This window comes from Neopelma chrysocephalum, unplaced genomic scaffold (assembly GCF_003984885.1).
Source record: "Neopelma chrysocephalum unplaced genomic scaffold, ASM398488v2 Primary Assembly neopelma1_97116, whole genome shotgun sequence".
NCBI classification, from domain to species: domain Eukaryota; kingdom Metazoa; phylum Chordata; class Aves; order Passeriformes; family Pipridae; genus Neopelma; species Neopelma chrysocephalum.
Genome location: NW_020925758.1, coordinates 1849141 through 1864979, shown reverse-complemented (window position 1 = coordinate 1864979; position 15839 = coordinate 1849141). Strand labels below are relative to the sequence as shown.

The 15839-nt window shown below is 44.5% G+C and overlaps 1 protein-coding gene across 1 annotated transcript in view; it reads left to right on the top strand.

Moving 5' to 3' along the window:
- LOXHD1 (lipoxygenase homology domains 1) overlaps positions 1-15839 on the top strand; it is a 149898-nt gene that overhangs the window by 89082 nt on the left and 44977 nt on the right. The window contains 6 exon segments of the mRNA XM_027671658.1: positions 805-921; positions 5365-5527; positions 8000-8154; positions 8998-9207; positions 11233-11356; positions 15240-15448. Of these exon segments, the coding sequence (XP_027527459.1) occupies positions 805-921; positions 5365-5527; positions 8000-8154; positions 8998-9207; positions 11233-11356; positions 15240-15448 (978 nt within the window).

Here is a 15839-nt window from a genome sequence, read left to right as displayed (position 1 = left end):
AGTTGTGCAACCCAAACTGTCTCATACTGTGGGTAATTTGTGCAGAGCAAGGTTCTCTACATGTCTGGAGCAGAAGTTCTGTGAAAACTTTTAGCTAAAATGCAAGTTAGGGCATAACTCTTAGAGGAGACCATGGAGATGCTCCGAGGGCTGGAGTCCCTCTGCTCTGGAGCCAGGCTGGGAGAGCTGGGGGTGTTCAGCTAAGAAGAGAAGGCTCCAGGGAGACCTGAGAGCCCCTTCCAGTGCCTAAAGGGGCTCCAGGAGAGCTGGAGAGGGACTTGGGACAAGGGATGGAGGGACAGGACAAGGGGGAATGGCTTCACGCTGACAGAGGGCAGTTTTATGGTAGATATTAGAAAGAAATTTTTGGTTGTGAGGATGGTGAGGCCCTGGCCCAGTTTGTCCAGAGAAGTTCCATCCCTGGAAGTGCTCAAGGCCAGGCTGGACGGGGCTTGGAGCAACCTGGTCTATGGAAGGTGTCCCTGCCCATGGCAGAGGGGGGAATGAGATCAGCTTTATGGTCCCTTCCCATCCAAACCACTCTAGGATTTTATTCTATGATTCTAATATGACATCAACGCTACTACTTGCTTCCTCATACAGACTGGAAAAATAAGAAATAAGCTAAAGAAGTGGTGCCTCAAAAGTCACCAGTTGTTAATGTCGTAATATTTCTCTGCTTTTTGTTTGTTTGTTTGTTTTGGGTTGGCTTTCTGGTTTTTTTTAATTTGGGTTTGGGGTGGGGGATGGTGGCGATTGTTCCTTTGTTTTGGTTTTGTTTTGTTTTGTTTTGTTTTCCTATAGCTGGAGGACGTCGGTGACATGATTGAAAAGATCCGCATAGGACACAAGGGTGGAGGGCTGAACTCGGGGTGGCATTTGGACCGTGTGGCGATTCGGAGGCTGCTGCCAAACGGGAAGGTAGGCTGTGAATCCCAGCACTCTGCGCCACGTTTCCACGGGCAGCCGTTCCCATTTCCCAAGGCACATCTTCTGTATGCAAAGTGTGATTAACAGTGAAAAACGACTCCCTGAAGAGCAATGCACACTAAATGAACTTGCTGGAGCTTGGGGATCTGGGGACAGCGAACATGCATTGCCATGTTTTATTCTTCAAATGTTGACGATAAGGCTCTGCAGTCATTGGCTTCTTAAAGCTTCATGTTTTCATGTGTGGCTTTGTTTTGGGGAGTCTTAGGGAAGGAAGTGGAAAGTGGGTGTAGCGTTTAAAAATAAAAAGTATTGTTGCTAAACAGGAACAAGAAATAATTTCATCAGTCCCTTAATTCTGGAAGAATAAGTGCAGGGAGCCAGTACAACTAAGACAAGCAAAATGCCTGTCAGTGGAAGTCCCTGAATCACTCATGTTAAGAAAATCAAGTTAGATGCTAGGATTTTTGGTTGCTCATGTCAGCAGGATTAAGGCAGTGCAGTCAGATTGGTCATCTTGATCTCGTCCACACAAGAAGCTCTTCCTCAGCCCTGCTTTCAGATGCTGGCTATAGGAACAGGAATAAATCCGGCTGTGGGGAAGTTCAGAAGAAAATCACTTCTTCAGGGGTAGTCCAACTGTGTTTGGGAACACCTGGGCTCTCTCCCCTTATTCTGAAGGCATGTCAGCTTTTATCTCCACTCAAGTCTGCCCCCTCCTCAAGTGACTTCTAATATCAAGTGTTGGTGTAAACACAGCTTACTCAGCCATGGTGAATCTACTTCTCACCTTGCTTCCTCCTTCAAAATTTCCAGGATATGTTTTACTCTCTTTGCTACACAATCAACTCAAAGATCTGCCTTGAGCCCTCCTCACCACAGAATCATGAAATTGTTTAGGTTGGAAAAGACCTCTAAGATCATCAAGTACAACCATCCCCCTGCACTGCCAGGGCCACCCCTAACCCATGTCCCCAAGTGCCACATCTACACAGCTTTTAAACCCCTCGAGGGATGGGGACTCCATACTGCCATGGGCAGCTGTGCCAGGGCTGGACAACAATTTCTTCTTTCAGGGGAGAAATTGTTTGCAATATCTAACCTAAACCTACCCTCATGCAACTTGAGGCCATTTCTTCTTCTTCAGTCTCTTGTTACCTGGGAGAAGAGAACAACCCCCACCTACCTCCACCCTCCCTTCAGGGAGTTGTGCAGAGGGTGAAGGTTTCCCCTCATCCCACGCTCCTATCCTCCTGTACAAGCTTCTTCCCAAGCCAATGCTCTCTGATTTTTTCTCATGGTCACCTTTTTGCCAGTCTGTCATTATCAGGCCCGCACTGTATTGCCCAGCCCTTGCCTTATAAAGCTTCATTAGGTTATTGAACAAATTTACATTTTCAGAGATATTGTTGTTAGTCATAGGTTAGGGAAGATGCAGAGGAACATGGAAACCAAGGGAAAAGAGATTCCTGGGCTGCTTCTTTCTACACTTTGTGAAGTACCCTAGAGTTTCAGGTTGGGTGCTCTTCCATTCTCTCAGAAAGGGTCACAGGGCTGACCCCCCCTCTGCAGTCATTGCAGCAGCTTTGAAGGGCAGATGGGTGAGAAATCTGAAGGTGGAGGGAGGGAGCCCTGAACAACTTAGGAATGGAGAGGTTTACAATTCTGCTGATCTTTTGATTATGGCATGGGAAAGAAAGAAGAAAGCAGAGCACTGCACGATGCCGCTGATCAGCCGCAGGATATTATGACCTGCCACAGGATAGCAATATGCTGCCAACGCTTCTAAAAGCTGTGCTACCTGAGTAGACTGCTAAGATGTGTCTAGATGTATCTGTAATGCTGCAAAAGAAAAATGAGGTCAGTAACTTTTCAGATTAAATTGAAAGCACTTGGGTAGGAAACTAGGATTGTTGCACGCTGAAAAAACTCTGTCTTGGCATGCCAATTATATTTGATAATTATATTTCATTTGTTACAACTTGGAGAAGGGAAAGGCACTGATTTTCAGAGCACTACACCCTGCTTCTAGCTTAGGGCCAGACTCAGATTCTAATGAAACAAATTCTGTTCAGAGCTGCAAGAGGATTTTACCCCTGGTAACATAAACCAGTGCACTTTACATCACACAAATATTAATGCAATCACTAGCAAGGAAACTCCAATAAAAACTGTGACAATGACATAGTGGTTAACAGTAATGATACAATTAACTCTTGCAGTAACTGCACATTATGTCCCACTGTGCAGTCCCTGGATATCCTATTACCAAATAAACATCAGTGTTCACATCAGTGGCACGTACAGCCAACAGTATGAATGTTTAGGAGCAGTTCGAAGCATCAGTGAGAGATGTGACTGAAGTGGGATGTCTATCAGGTGGAGAGAGTTTCAGCACTGAACCATCATTCTGGAAAGCCCCCTCTTCCCAGTCTGTAGGTGTGGAGATCAGCACAGTTCATCATCTCAGCATACAGTGGGATAACACAAGGTAAGCCAGTGCAGAAATGAGGAGGCAGAAGTTCTGGTCAGTCACTGGGTGCTGTTACTCTGTTTGTACAGCACAAACAACACTGGAAAGTGAAAGATTTGAAATATTCTGAAGTGCTGCTGGTGTTCTCTGGCACTGTTTTGTTATGTCATGCTCCAAACCCCCTTACGGAGTTAAACATTGCAAGTCTGGGGTTGAACTGCAGCAGTGCAGGAGGCAGCAGAGGGGAGGAGAAATGGTGTTTCATTGCCAGCTGCAGATTTGGGCTGTGTGGACTCGAAGGACAATTCTGATGCAGGCTCAATACAGTCACACAAGCCGTTTGGAGGGGTTCAGCTCCCACAGATCAGCCTCTCTGGGATCTGTGTGTGGTGAGACAGGGACTGGTTAGTTTCAGGTTAGCTGTGGCTGGAGTGCACCCCTGCTTTTGTGTGCACAACCCATTCCTCCCTAGTGATGGTGTCAAGGCAGGCAGGATCTGGCAGTTCCAGGGAGTACAGTGCTGCAGTACACAGTGATAGCAACGTTCAAGATTGCTACAGTGAGAGCTATTCCCTTCCCTTACTGTGTATTAATGTTTTAGTATTTATATAGTAAAAGTAGTGAAGGAAGGACCCTGTATTGGCTTGATAAATAATCACAGCAAAGTAACTAAGGTGAAAATTATACATACAGGGCGTCTACAAGAGAGCTGGAGCAGGGCTTTGGACAAGGGCATGGAGTGACAGTACAAGGGGGAATGGCTTCACTCTGACAGAGGGCAGTTTTAGGTTCGATTTTAGAAACAAATTCTTGTCTATGAGGGTGGTGAGGCCCTGGCACAGGTTACCTAGAGAAGCTGTGGCTGCCCCACCCCTGGAAGTGTTGAAGGCCAAGTTGAATGGGGCTTGGAGCAACCTGGTCTAGTGGAAGGTGTCCCTGTCCATGACAGGGGGTTGGAACAAGATGATTTTTAAAGTCCCTTCCAATCCAAACCATCCTGTGATTCTATTAACATACATTTATATGTTATGCATGAAAGTGATGGCACACAAAGCACTGGAAAGAGCAGGAAGTCCCTGTGCTGTGTAAGAGAGAAATTATGAATTTGTCAGTAAAGAAAGGGCCATTTTTTTTCTTTATTTAGTTACTGTGAAATTAAAACTAACTTATTTTTTTTTACTTCTGTTCAGACTTGTAGCCTCTGTGACTTGCATCATGGCTCATGTCCCTTTCTTTAGGGAGTCATAGCCTCGAGTCCCCAACACTCAAAGCCTCCAGCATCTTACCATCTTGGAGGCCTTATGGGAGTCTGTTCTTAATGAATAATCTGGGATTGATTTTGTTTACTGAGTGCAAACCACATGTTCTATTGTTTTTGTCTGTTTCATGATATAAATCATATTTGTTTCCACCAAAGTGAAGTCAAAACAAAGGATCAAAAATTAAATCGGTATTTTTCTCCTCTTAATGAATGTATGGGAATTGCCTGGAAACCAGCTTGAGTCACAGAATTACAGGGCAAAATCCTGAATTATTGAGTTCAGAAAGAAAAAGCCCTACTGACTTCAAAGAGAATGCTGCCTGAGTAAGGACTGAAGGGAGATTGCAAAGTCTCAGTAAAGCACAGCTTCAGCAGGAATGGTGCAGTCCTGATTAGGAATTTGCAACATTTAAAACCGGGGAAAGGCAGGGATCTGCTGGATCATACAGCCACTCTCACAGAGCCATTGAGAATACTGTTCTCTGCTGCACATTCAGTGCTTCATCTCAGAGTCCTCAGATGTCCTCTTTCTGGAGGAAATATATTTCTGTGTGCTATTTCAGGTCTGCCTCCACACACACACACACGCGCGTGCACGAGTTGGAAATACTTGCCTATGTGTCAGGATATTTTCAAAGGGGAGATGCTAACACGTGTCCGTGTTATTTTGAAGAGATTATCTCTGTCATGTTTACTCCAGGGCTCAGAAACTGTCACATTTCCATGTGAAAGATGGCTTGCAAAGTCTGAGGACGACGGTGAGACTGTCAGAGAACTGGTACCGTCCGATATTTTTACTGAAAAACTCATGAAGGATGGGACACTCAAGCAAATAGAGGAAGAAGTTGAAGACCCATTGGAAGGTAGTATAATCCCAGGAGTAGGTAGCGACCAATTTGTCTGATTTTTTTGGTACAAAACATTTGGATGTGTGGTTCAGGCAAACGCAACACTGGTACAACTGTTCGCTTTTCTTTCCCTTCCTCTTCTCTGGCCTCTCTTAGACCTGAAATGCTTCTGTGCAACAACATCATCATTTGCCTGTAGGGTTTTTAAGAACTTGTCACAGACACCCTTCTACACAGACAGAGTTTGCATGTCTCCTCTGATGCCCAGCAAAATTCTTACATCTTGTCTTCCAGGTTGTGTTAACGTTTTTGCTCGATTGCCCAACTCAACTGTCCTACCCCTTCCTTTCCTACCCTATCAGTCTGATTTATGCTCCTCTTTCCTCCCAAAGTTGTTTTCCCTGGTGCCCTTCAGGTACAAATGGACATCCTTAAGAAATTTGGATCTGTGCAGCCACCTTCACCTCATTAAAGTGCCTCTGGGGAGGCGAATAAATTCTTATTCAGTTCTGAGCCCATCTATAAAGTGTTGACATTTAGTGTTTGGCCCTACTGGCAGCTGAAGTAAGTGAACAAGAACTGAAATTTCACCCCTAAATCATTGCTTTTCTGTATGTCCAGCTGTTCTTACCTCTTTTTCCTCTAAGAAAGGTACTCCTTTTGCCTCCCCGAGCTCATTCTGCCCTTGAGAGAGGTCATGAACCTTCCTCATCATGAGCAGAGCAAAAGGAATTCAGCTGCCATTTCCATTCCATCTGGCAACAAGATGATTCAACAGAAAAAATAATTTATCTCACTGTTTCTTTTCTTTTCAGGGTCTGATTTGCATTTACAGTAGAACATTGTCAGGGTGGAATTTTTTTGGATTATCAGTGTTTTGCATTGCCAAGGGAAGAGGGGCCTTGCTGGGAGGAAGGCTGGAGCCTTTGCACTATACCTTTAGAACAGGGAGGTGTCCTCCTTCCTCCTGTGGCAGCTCATGTGAGATTTTTTTTTCTTCCCACAGAGGCAAAGATGATTTTAAAATCAGTTACTAAGTGTCATGACGCTGGTGAGGGTTTCCCAGAGAAGCTGTGCCTGCCGCATTCCAGGAAACCTTCCAGCTCGGGTTGCGTGGGGCTCTGACAAACCTGGTCTAGTGGAAAGTGTCCCTGCCCACAGCAGGGGAGTTGAACTAGATGGCCTTTAAAGGTCTCTTCTAACCCAAACAAATCGATGATTCAACAGTTCCATGACTTCTAGATGCCGGCATGACATTTTCTTTAACTTACTAATTTCTGTTGCTTTACCTTGCATCAGTTACCATGTGTTAACTAACCTAGGTGACTCATTTTTCCTTCTAAAGGTGAAGGCTTAAAACAAGTTTTACAGTCTATAGAATAGAAATTTTGGATAACTGAAGGTTTCTTCCAGCTGGGATCTAGGGCTAAGTTTGGGAACTTCTGCTTTAGATATAAAATGTGAAGAGGCAAACCAGAAAACTCAGCATTGCACCTGGTCTGATGGATGTTCACAGGTGATGACTCTGATCCATTTCTTAGAGAAATCAATGGAAATCTTTCATGGATGACAAAGCAGAATAGGGTCTGTTTTACCGTGAAAGAAGAAAAAGACAATATAGCAATTTTCTCCAATGCTGTTAACATACACAGAATCCTAACTAAGACTTTGTGCCTCTTCCTAATTTGCATTGCCCTGGGATTTGCAAGGAGGCATTTTCCATGGCTCATATGCTACCAGGGTAATCAGAGTCTTGTACAGTCCCTCATTGTTTTCCTGGAGAGGATGCTTTCAGTAACTGTTTGTTTTCCCTGTGTAATTTGGAGAAGAGTAGCAAAATAAAAATAGGAGTATTTAACAGGTTTAGTAAAGCACATTACTAAAGGCTTGATGAGGTTTTATTGTCTCATCACTGAGCAAGCTAAAGAGAAAGGATACTTACACAGCACAGCTTCAACACTTCCTTAATTAAATACTGTCTCAGCAAAAGGACCCAGAAACCTGTTCTCTGTCTGTTTGGGGAATTTATAGAGACACATGCCATTAACTCCTGTAGTAATTGCACATCTGAATCCCCAGAGTTTGTTTATGGAAGATGGAGTATTAAGGATTGATTCACAGCACTGAATGACTTGTTCTCAGATCTATGTCCCCTGAGCCTCCGTATGAAAAGGTGCTGAGTTCCCTCCCCTCTATCGACTTCCCATCCAGTAATAACCATAGTGATTCTTTGCATTTTTAACCGTGAACTATGTGATCAAAGCAACACACCGGCATTGATTAGAACGAGAAAAGGAAAGTCAGCAAATTTCAGCCCGGTGTTTCTCCAGTCTTTGGATCAGAAACCTGAAAGGAAAAACCATATGGGATTTAGAACCTCCAAGAGCTGAGCAACGAGTAGAAAATTTGGGGACCATTTTCTTGGGTAAATTCATATATCTTAGTAATTCACCTGATCAGAAGTCACGCCTCTGCTTCTTTCTGCAGTTCACACGTACAAGATCAGCGTGTTCACTGGAGATATCTATGGCGCTGGGACAGATGCTAACGTTTTCCTAAATATCTACGGAGATCTGGGGGACATGGGAGAGAGAAAACTCAGTAAATCTGAAACAAACTTCAACAAGTTTGAAAGAGGACAGGTACAGACACAATGGGTTAATACCACTTTCCATTTCTCAGTCTCTAACCTGACAAGTCCATGACTGTCTTTACAGGCTGAGTTTTCCTATGAGGGATGAATTGATTGATTCCACTTACTACATTCATTATCTCTTGAAATGCTTTGTATGGATTGTCAGCTGGGTATTAGAAATGACAGGCACTGCAGCAAACAGGCAGATGTTCCTGTGAAGTCACTGATGGACAGATTATGAGCTTGGTCCATATGAACTGGCTTCAGCTGTTGGTTCCAGATTTGGAAGCACACAAATTCTGGGGTCTCTCATTCCCATAGCCTCTGTGCAATGGATTTGCATGTATGCAGTATACGTTGGAATTTACCACAAAGGATGAGAAGTTTATGGGGCCTAAACTGTGTCTGTGTTTGAGAAAATAACACCAAAAGTGATACTCTGTGGTCAGTCCATGAGTCACATTCACAGCCTCATATTGAGATACTCGGATAATAATGGTGGCAAAGATTGCTTTATCTGGATTGTTCATACAGATCTAACTGGATTAGAAAGGGAAGCATACTTCAACTTTAAAAGCTGCCAGGATTTCAATATTCTAACTGGTTGCAAAAGTGATGTTTTTTGCAGCTGCCCTCCTAGCAGAGACAGGCTTTAAAACACTTCCCTGCAGAACAGTTTTAGCTCACAGATATGCCTCTGTAAGGCATATATAAAGCTTTTATCCAAACACCACCCTGCAATACGGAATTTAAACACGTGTGCTCTGCAGTCCCTCTTTTCTGCTTTTGTTCAGTAGATGATCTGTTGAGAGCTTTTTAACAGAATCAACTGCTCTTGAACACTCTGCAGGAGGACACGTTTACTATAGAAGCTGTGGACCTTGGCATTTTATACAAGATCAAGATTCGTCACGATAACAGCATGTTCAGCCCTGACTGGTTTCTGGAAAAAGTGGAGATCCTGGATGAGACCACGGAGGAGTCATTTGTTTTCCTGTGTGAGCGATGGCTCTCCAAAAAGAAAGAGGACAAAAAGATAGAGCGCACGCTTTACGAACAGGTACAGTTATGGCTCAAAGCAGATCCCACTGCTGCTCACAGAAATGAAATTATTGAATATCTGGTTGAAGACCAAGACAGATCATTAGGGACTTAAAGGGTTTTTTTGGCTTATCCAAAATGAAATTCTGATTTTCAGACGAGAGCTGAAAGTCAGGCCACTCTCAACCCATTATCACTAGCTCTGTAATTTGCAATTTCAACAGAAAAATCAAGGAGTGTAAGTGGAACTCTTCAGATGAGAGCTCAGTACCTTGCTGATGCACAGCAGAGTGTATTTCCCTGCTGCTGTCCTTGCTGTGCCCACAAAGGTTAATAATGGGTCCCACTATTCAAAGTCCTGAAGCCAAAACATGAGGTCCTTTGACTTCATCCTCTCTGGACTGGATGGGTTTATATTTTCAGCTCCCTGTTCCACCGTTGCCAAACGTGAAAAGTCAGGTCTCTTTGCTACCACTCAAAGCATCGAATGTTTTTTTGGTGAAATGCCCTTTCTACTTGCACACACTCTATTGCTTATCAGCCTAGCAGAGCTAATTGGAATTCGAGGGACATGCTCTAAGTAAAATTAGCAAACAAGATTAATAGACTTCTCTTGCTTCTATAGAGTGAGACATAATAAAGCAGCTGATTATAAGTTCATTGTATTTAAGGAGTCCACTTTGCAAAATACAGTGACATTTTAATTGACAGTTACCACTGAAATTATCATGGATGAAATTGGCCCAGACTCATCCTGGATGCAACAGAGCGGATGTAAGAGGAGTTACACCATGGATGAGTGTTGCCATATGCTCCCTCATAAAACTGCAGCAGACAATGCTGTGTGTGCTTGCTCACCCCGCTGCTCATATCAGTCCACAGTGAGGAAAAACTAAAAAAAACTAATCACTCTTTTTTTTTTTTTAAATTATGTGGCTGTGTGGTAAGAGCCTCACATTTATTGGACAATGGCACCAAAGATGTTGTCAGTAGCCCTTCAAGTCCTGCAGATGTTTCTTATCATTCAGCTTTGCAGTACTTTGCCTCTTACGCTCTTTGACCTGTGCCTGGGGGCAAAGAGCTGAGGAGCTGGTAGGGGAGAGGATGGACATGGCCCAGCCCCGAACCCCACAGTGTGCTGGGCTGATCCCACAGCGTGGGCAGCAGGGGAGGGGGGGATTCTGCCCCTCTGCCCCCTCAGGTGAGACCCCCCTGCAGAGCTGCCTCCAGCCCTGGGGAACAACAGCACAGGGACGAGGAGCTGCTGGAGAGAGTCCGGGGGGGCACCAAGTTGATCAGAGGGATGGAGCAGCTCTGCTGTGAGGGAAGGCTGAGAGAATTGGGATTGTTCAGCTTGGAGAAGAGAAACTTCAGGGTGACCTAATTCTGGCCTTCCAGTGCCTGAAGGGAGCCTACAAGGAAGATGGAGAGAGACTTTTTACAGGAGCATGTAGTAACAGGACAAGGGGGAATGGCTTCACACTGAAAGAGAGTGGGTTTAGAGTAGATATTAGGAAAAAATTCTTCCCTTTGAGGCAGGTGATGAGGCCCTGGCACAGGTTGCCCAAAGAAGCTGTGGCTGTCCCATCCCTGGAAGTGTCCAAGGTTGGACAGGGCTTGGAGCAACCTGGTCTAGTGGAAGGTGTCCCTGCCCATGGCAGGGGGGGTTGGAATGACACAACCTTTAAGATCCCTTCCAACTCAAACTGTCTTACCATTCTCTGAAATCTGGCACTGCTACATCCATCTGAATTTCCTACTGCTCACACAGGTAGCAGAGAAAAAGCCACAACTCACCACCAAAGTCTGTTAGGTCTATTATTTTTGGTTTTATTATAACACACATCCAAAATGGCCTGTCAGGGTTACCAGTGAAGTGAACGAATGACCAGCTGTAAATTACAAGTCACGTTGATTTGAGCTAAAAAAGTACCTGGGGAACTACGGGGGATTCTTCTCATGTTGTTCTTGGAGGCACATGGGAACAGCTGACAGCACCTGAGCACTCAGCCTCACTGCTGCCCCACACATGCCTTCCAAACAGAGCTATGAGGGCGACCGGAACAGCCTGGATGGCTCCTGCCTCAGCGTGTCCAGTCAGGACAGCAACGCAAACCTGAAGGAGACCAAAAAATCCAGCCTGGTCAAGGCAGCAGAAGAAGGCTCAAGTGAGTGAGCGTGGGTGAGCGTTTGCCTGCATGCCTGCATGTGTTCTTGGCTTTCAGCACTTGGTGGGCTGCGTTCATCCTGCTGAAGATTAAGGAGAGGCAGGACAAATCTTTTCTCTTCTCCTTGTGTCCTGACTGCTTTGGGAAAGGCTGGATCAGGGCTCGTGTTTCTGTGTTTGTTGCTTTTCCTATAGTTCTCTGATCCCAGCAGTGGAAAAAGCCACGGAGTTGACAGCGACTTCAATGTTTCCAGCCTGTTTCTTTGACCTACTCAAGATGGTATTTCATGTAGCACATTAGATCTGAATTACCAAAGGTGTGTTTGAATTTCTTGGGACCTTATTTGTCCCATTTAAGCCACCTTCCCTTTTCATGGTCAGGTTATCAGTGCTTCATCACCAAGGATGTTTATTTTGTATGAACTTAAGTGTGACTTATTTTAGAACCCTTCACGTTTTCTCCTTACCACATGTAGCTGCATCACAACAGCTGTTGTGTTGGAAGGGGAGTGGGATATGGGGAGCTGAGCAATAGCACAGACAAGTTTTTTGGCTCTCAGGAAATAAGCTTTCACTGAGAGTGCTCAGTTCTCTTCTAGAAGGCTGTCTGTCTAATTACTGGGTGAAGAAGCAAGGTCTGCTGAAAGGCAGGGAGTCCATGAACTCTGGGCTGAGTTTTCTGCTCAAATAACTGACAGAAAGAGTTGGTGGCACCAGCGTAGAGTTTCATCTTTAGGCTCTTGTTTCTGAGACAAGGCAAAACCGAACATAAAAGAAAAACCTGTTTCTGTATTTCACTTTATAAAAAGTGAAATATACCAGTTGGTGTCTGCAAAGGCCACCTTCACACAGGGAGTCTAGTCTTGGGATAGTGGAAGGAGTCCCTGCCCATGGCAGGGAGATTGGAACGAGATGAGCTTTAAGGTCTCTTGCAACCCATGCTTTTCATGATTCTGTGTTTCTGTGATGTATATACTCTTTTTTTTACCACCTTTGTGTTCCAGGGCAATGACTTACCAGCTAAATTTCACCTACAGTATTTTTGACATCCTACACGGGGTCTTTTAGCTTTAGATTAAGGTCTAGATGTGTGGTTACAGTTCTGTGTTGTAACAACTAACTGGGCAGCATCACAGTTACTGTCTGTCTATGTGCTCTTAATCCACAGCAAGTGCAAAATACTGAAACTTATCTTAAATTTCCATGTCAAGCAACGTGTAAATTACATCATTTGCCTTGGGAGTTTAGGACTGCTTCCAAGGGGAAGCTGCTGGTTACTGCAGCTCATCTGATGTCCAGTAGCTTGTTGTGGTGTGATGCCTGGGTGGCACGTCCCACACCTTTCAGCTGGGGACAGACACAATGCTGCACATTGCTTAACCTGGTCTGCAACCCATGTGTCTTGGGGCAACCCTTCTTTTGTAATCCCACATTGTGCTCAAATAGAAAAAATAAGTGATTCCCATGTTCCTTCTGATATTGCTTCTGTGGTGTGACAATGGATAACATCTGCCACGTTGGCATCCCTTGTAGTTTCAGAAGTAATGGGTAAAACATGAGCATTTCCCATGAGAAGCCCTCTCCAGCAGAGCTAGGACCATTCCCACCATCCCCATTATGCCAGGGTGGTCTTTCATCTCTGAGTCCTGGAGCTTGTCATCACCACTATCTCTGTTCAGTGACTTGGCCTCATTAAGGAAACTGCTTCCTGAAGGAATGTCAGATAAGATGGACTGGGTGAGCCAGACAGCCACCTCCTGAGCTGGATAAAAAGCCAGCTGTTAATGAGTTGATTAGGGAAGTGGCATTGGGAGTTGCCTGGGAAAGGGAGTGACGGTTTGAGCAGCCCAGTCCTGACTCTGGCATGACCAAACTGGCAAATGCCTTTGAGGGGCAGGAGATGAGAGGATGGAGCACAGGGAAAAGTCCTCTTGGCTTGGATCCTGCTTAGGTCTGAACTGGGCACCCTGCTCCATGCTACCAGACAGTTCTGGAGATGGTATGGATACATCCCTAAGGAAATCCACCCCACTGTGAGGGGAACACGTGCCCTCGAGCAACCTGACCTCTTGTGCTGGAACTCAAGGGAACAGGGCAAAGGGAGATGGGCTGGAGGACCTGTGGTGTCCTGCTGTGGTCACTTGCCCCAGGTTTTGCATTCTCCTATGTTTGAAAAAAAGGGAGCTGTGAGTCCCAGAGGAAGAGGGAGACAACAGGGAGGAGAGATAAACAAATTAAAGGATCCCTTTTCCAGTTTTTCAAAGGAAAGAGCAGCAAACAGTGTTTCCTGCTGTCTGGTATCAAGCCACTCTGTATCTCTGTATTCACTCTTTAAAGTGGAAAATGATGATTACTCATAGTCCTTTTTTATAGATGTTTCAGGTAGTTTGGCTTGAGGATGCTACATGAGATGGAAATGCTGGTAGTTCTCTGAACTTGGTCTGTCACAGGAGAACAGGATAAAAACTGTGTTAAAGGAAAATTTTGTTCCTATTCAAAATATACTTTATTTGGAAGTCTGGAGGTGATCTAAACATGACTGCTTGATATATTCTTATAAAATCTGCCTTGACTACAGCTACACCCTTTTTCCTGCTAAATGCATTGCATATCATTATGCTGATGAACACACTGAAATGTAAATTATACCATAAAGGGGAGAATAAATCTTGCCTAATCATCAGTTTGTTTTGTGTTGGTACACAAAATCCTCTAATTGGGGCTGAATTAATCTCTTTGGTTTCTGCTCTGTCCAGAGGTAAGAACGGATGTGGTCAGCATGAATTCCTGCCTTCCCTGATGTTGCACAAATATTCTGAGTCTGATATGAGTTTCCAGTACAACCCCCACCTCAAAAATATTGTTAGTCATCATGAAGCAAAATTAGATGTCAATCTTGGATAACTTGAATACCAACCAAACTTTTTGCCAATATATAACCCCCCCCCTTTTTTTTTTTTAATCAAAAAAGTGATGATGAAGCCAGGCTGTTTTAAGTCTGTGACGAAGCAAGTTTTAGAGCTCTGAGTCTTGTCAGAACTGTTTGAACAGCCCTGCACAAATGTTCTGAGAAATCAAACGAGTATTCAGCGACTAATTCTGCACCGCCTGCTTGGCTTACCCAAATGAGCTTTTGGAAAGCCCTTGAAAAGCAGTCTGGCACTTCCTCCCTTTTAACAGCTGAACTGAAATTTCTGAAAACCACAGAAAAACCACCTCCTCTTTCCCAAGCCTTGGCCTGAAGGTTTTTTCCCCTCACCAAAATTATTATGTAATGCATAGAATTACCGAGCGACTTGCCTTTAATGCGAGGATTATTCTCTGCCTGGATTTGTAAAGTGGTGCTGAAACCCTGAGCTGCCCCATAGATCACAGCAATCCTTGAATGAGGCACAAAGGATAGCGTTTGTGGTTGTACTGGGACATTCAGTCGGTGATGGCTTACCTTGGAGTCGGCACAGATTTATTTGTCTTTATTGAACAGGGAGTGTAAGATCATTTTGGCCTAATAGCCTGTTTAAGATTTAGGTGCTCAGACTCATCTTCAGGAAGGTCTCTTGGTGTCAATAAGGATTCAAGCCCTTTGCTGTTCTGTCATCCATTAGGGAGAAATCTGGACTTATAACCTCCTTGCAGCCAGTAGGGTTGTCTGGGGAAATTAACCCTTGCAGAATTCAGTCCCAAGCGTGCCATGGGAAAGTGGTCTCCAAAGCACACTTGTAACCCAACAAAGCATGATGTTATTGCTTCTCCAAATGAATTCAATGGGATGTGAACCTATTTAACATGCACAACTGCTCCCTCTGATGGGATGAGTCCCTGGTTTCCTCAAATCTCACATAAATGCGTGGGTTTTCTGATGAATAAACCTCTGTTCGTTGCAGTGATCCCCTACCACATCACCATCACAACAGGCACAGAGTATGACTCCAGCACCGACAGCCGGGTGTACATCATCATCATGGGTCCCCAGAAAGTGCAGACAGAGAGGCTCTGGCTGGATCTCCCGGAAGGAAAAGACGAGTTTGCGGATGGATCTGTGGAGAAATTCTCAGTTTGGGGCCTGGATGTTGGGGAGATCAAAAAAGTGGAGGTAATGCTGTGATTGCAGCGCCAGCACTGGAGGGGTATGAGATACATGGCCAAAGAAAGCACATGTTCCTGTTATTCTTAGCAGCAAAGGAGTGGCTCCTGGGTCTAAAGGGAATGTAAACAGGGATGTGCTAATGAGATTTCACATGTGTCTGAATCTGAAAATAAGTATGCTTGACAAAACCAGGATCCATGTGAGGCAGAAGATAATGGTGAATTATAAAGAAGTTTTAACATGTCTCAGTTTTGCCCCATCTCTGGCACTGTTTTTTTCTTACTCAACCCCTTTTATTGACAGATGCAGTGAAGGCTCCCAGGATGCAGTTCTTCATCAGTCTTTTTCCTACTTGTTTTTTTCACTACTTTCAGTTGGGTTTCATAAATTGTGCCAG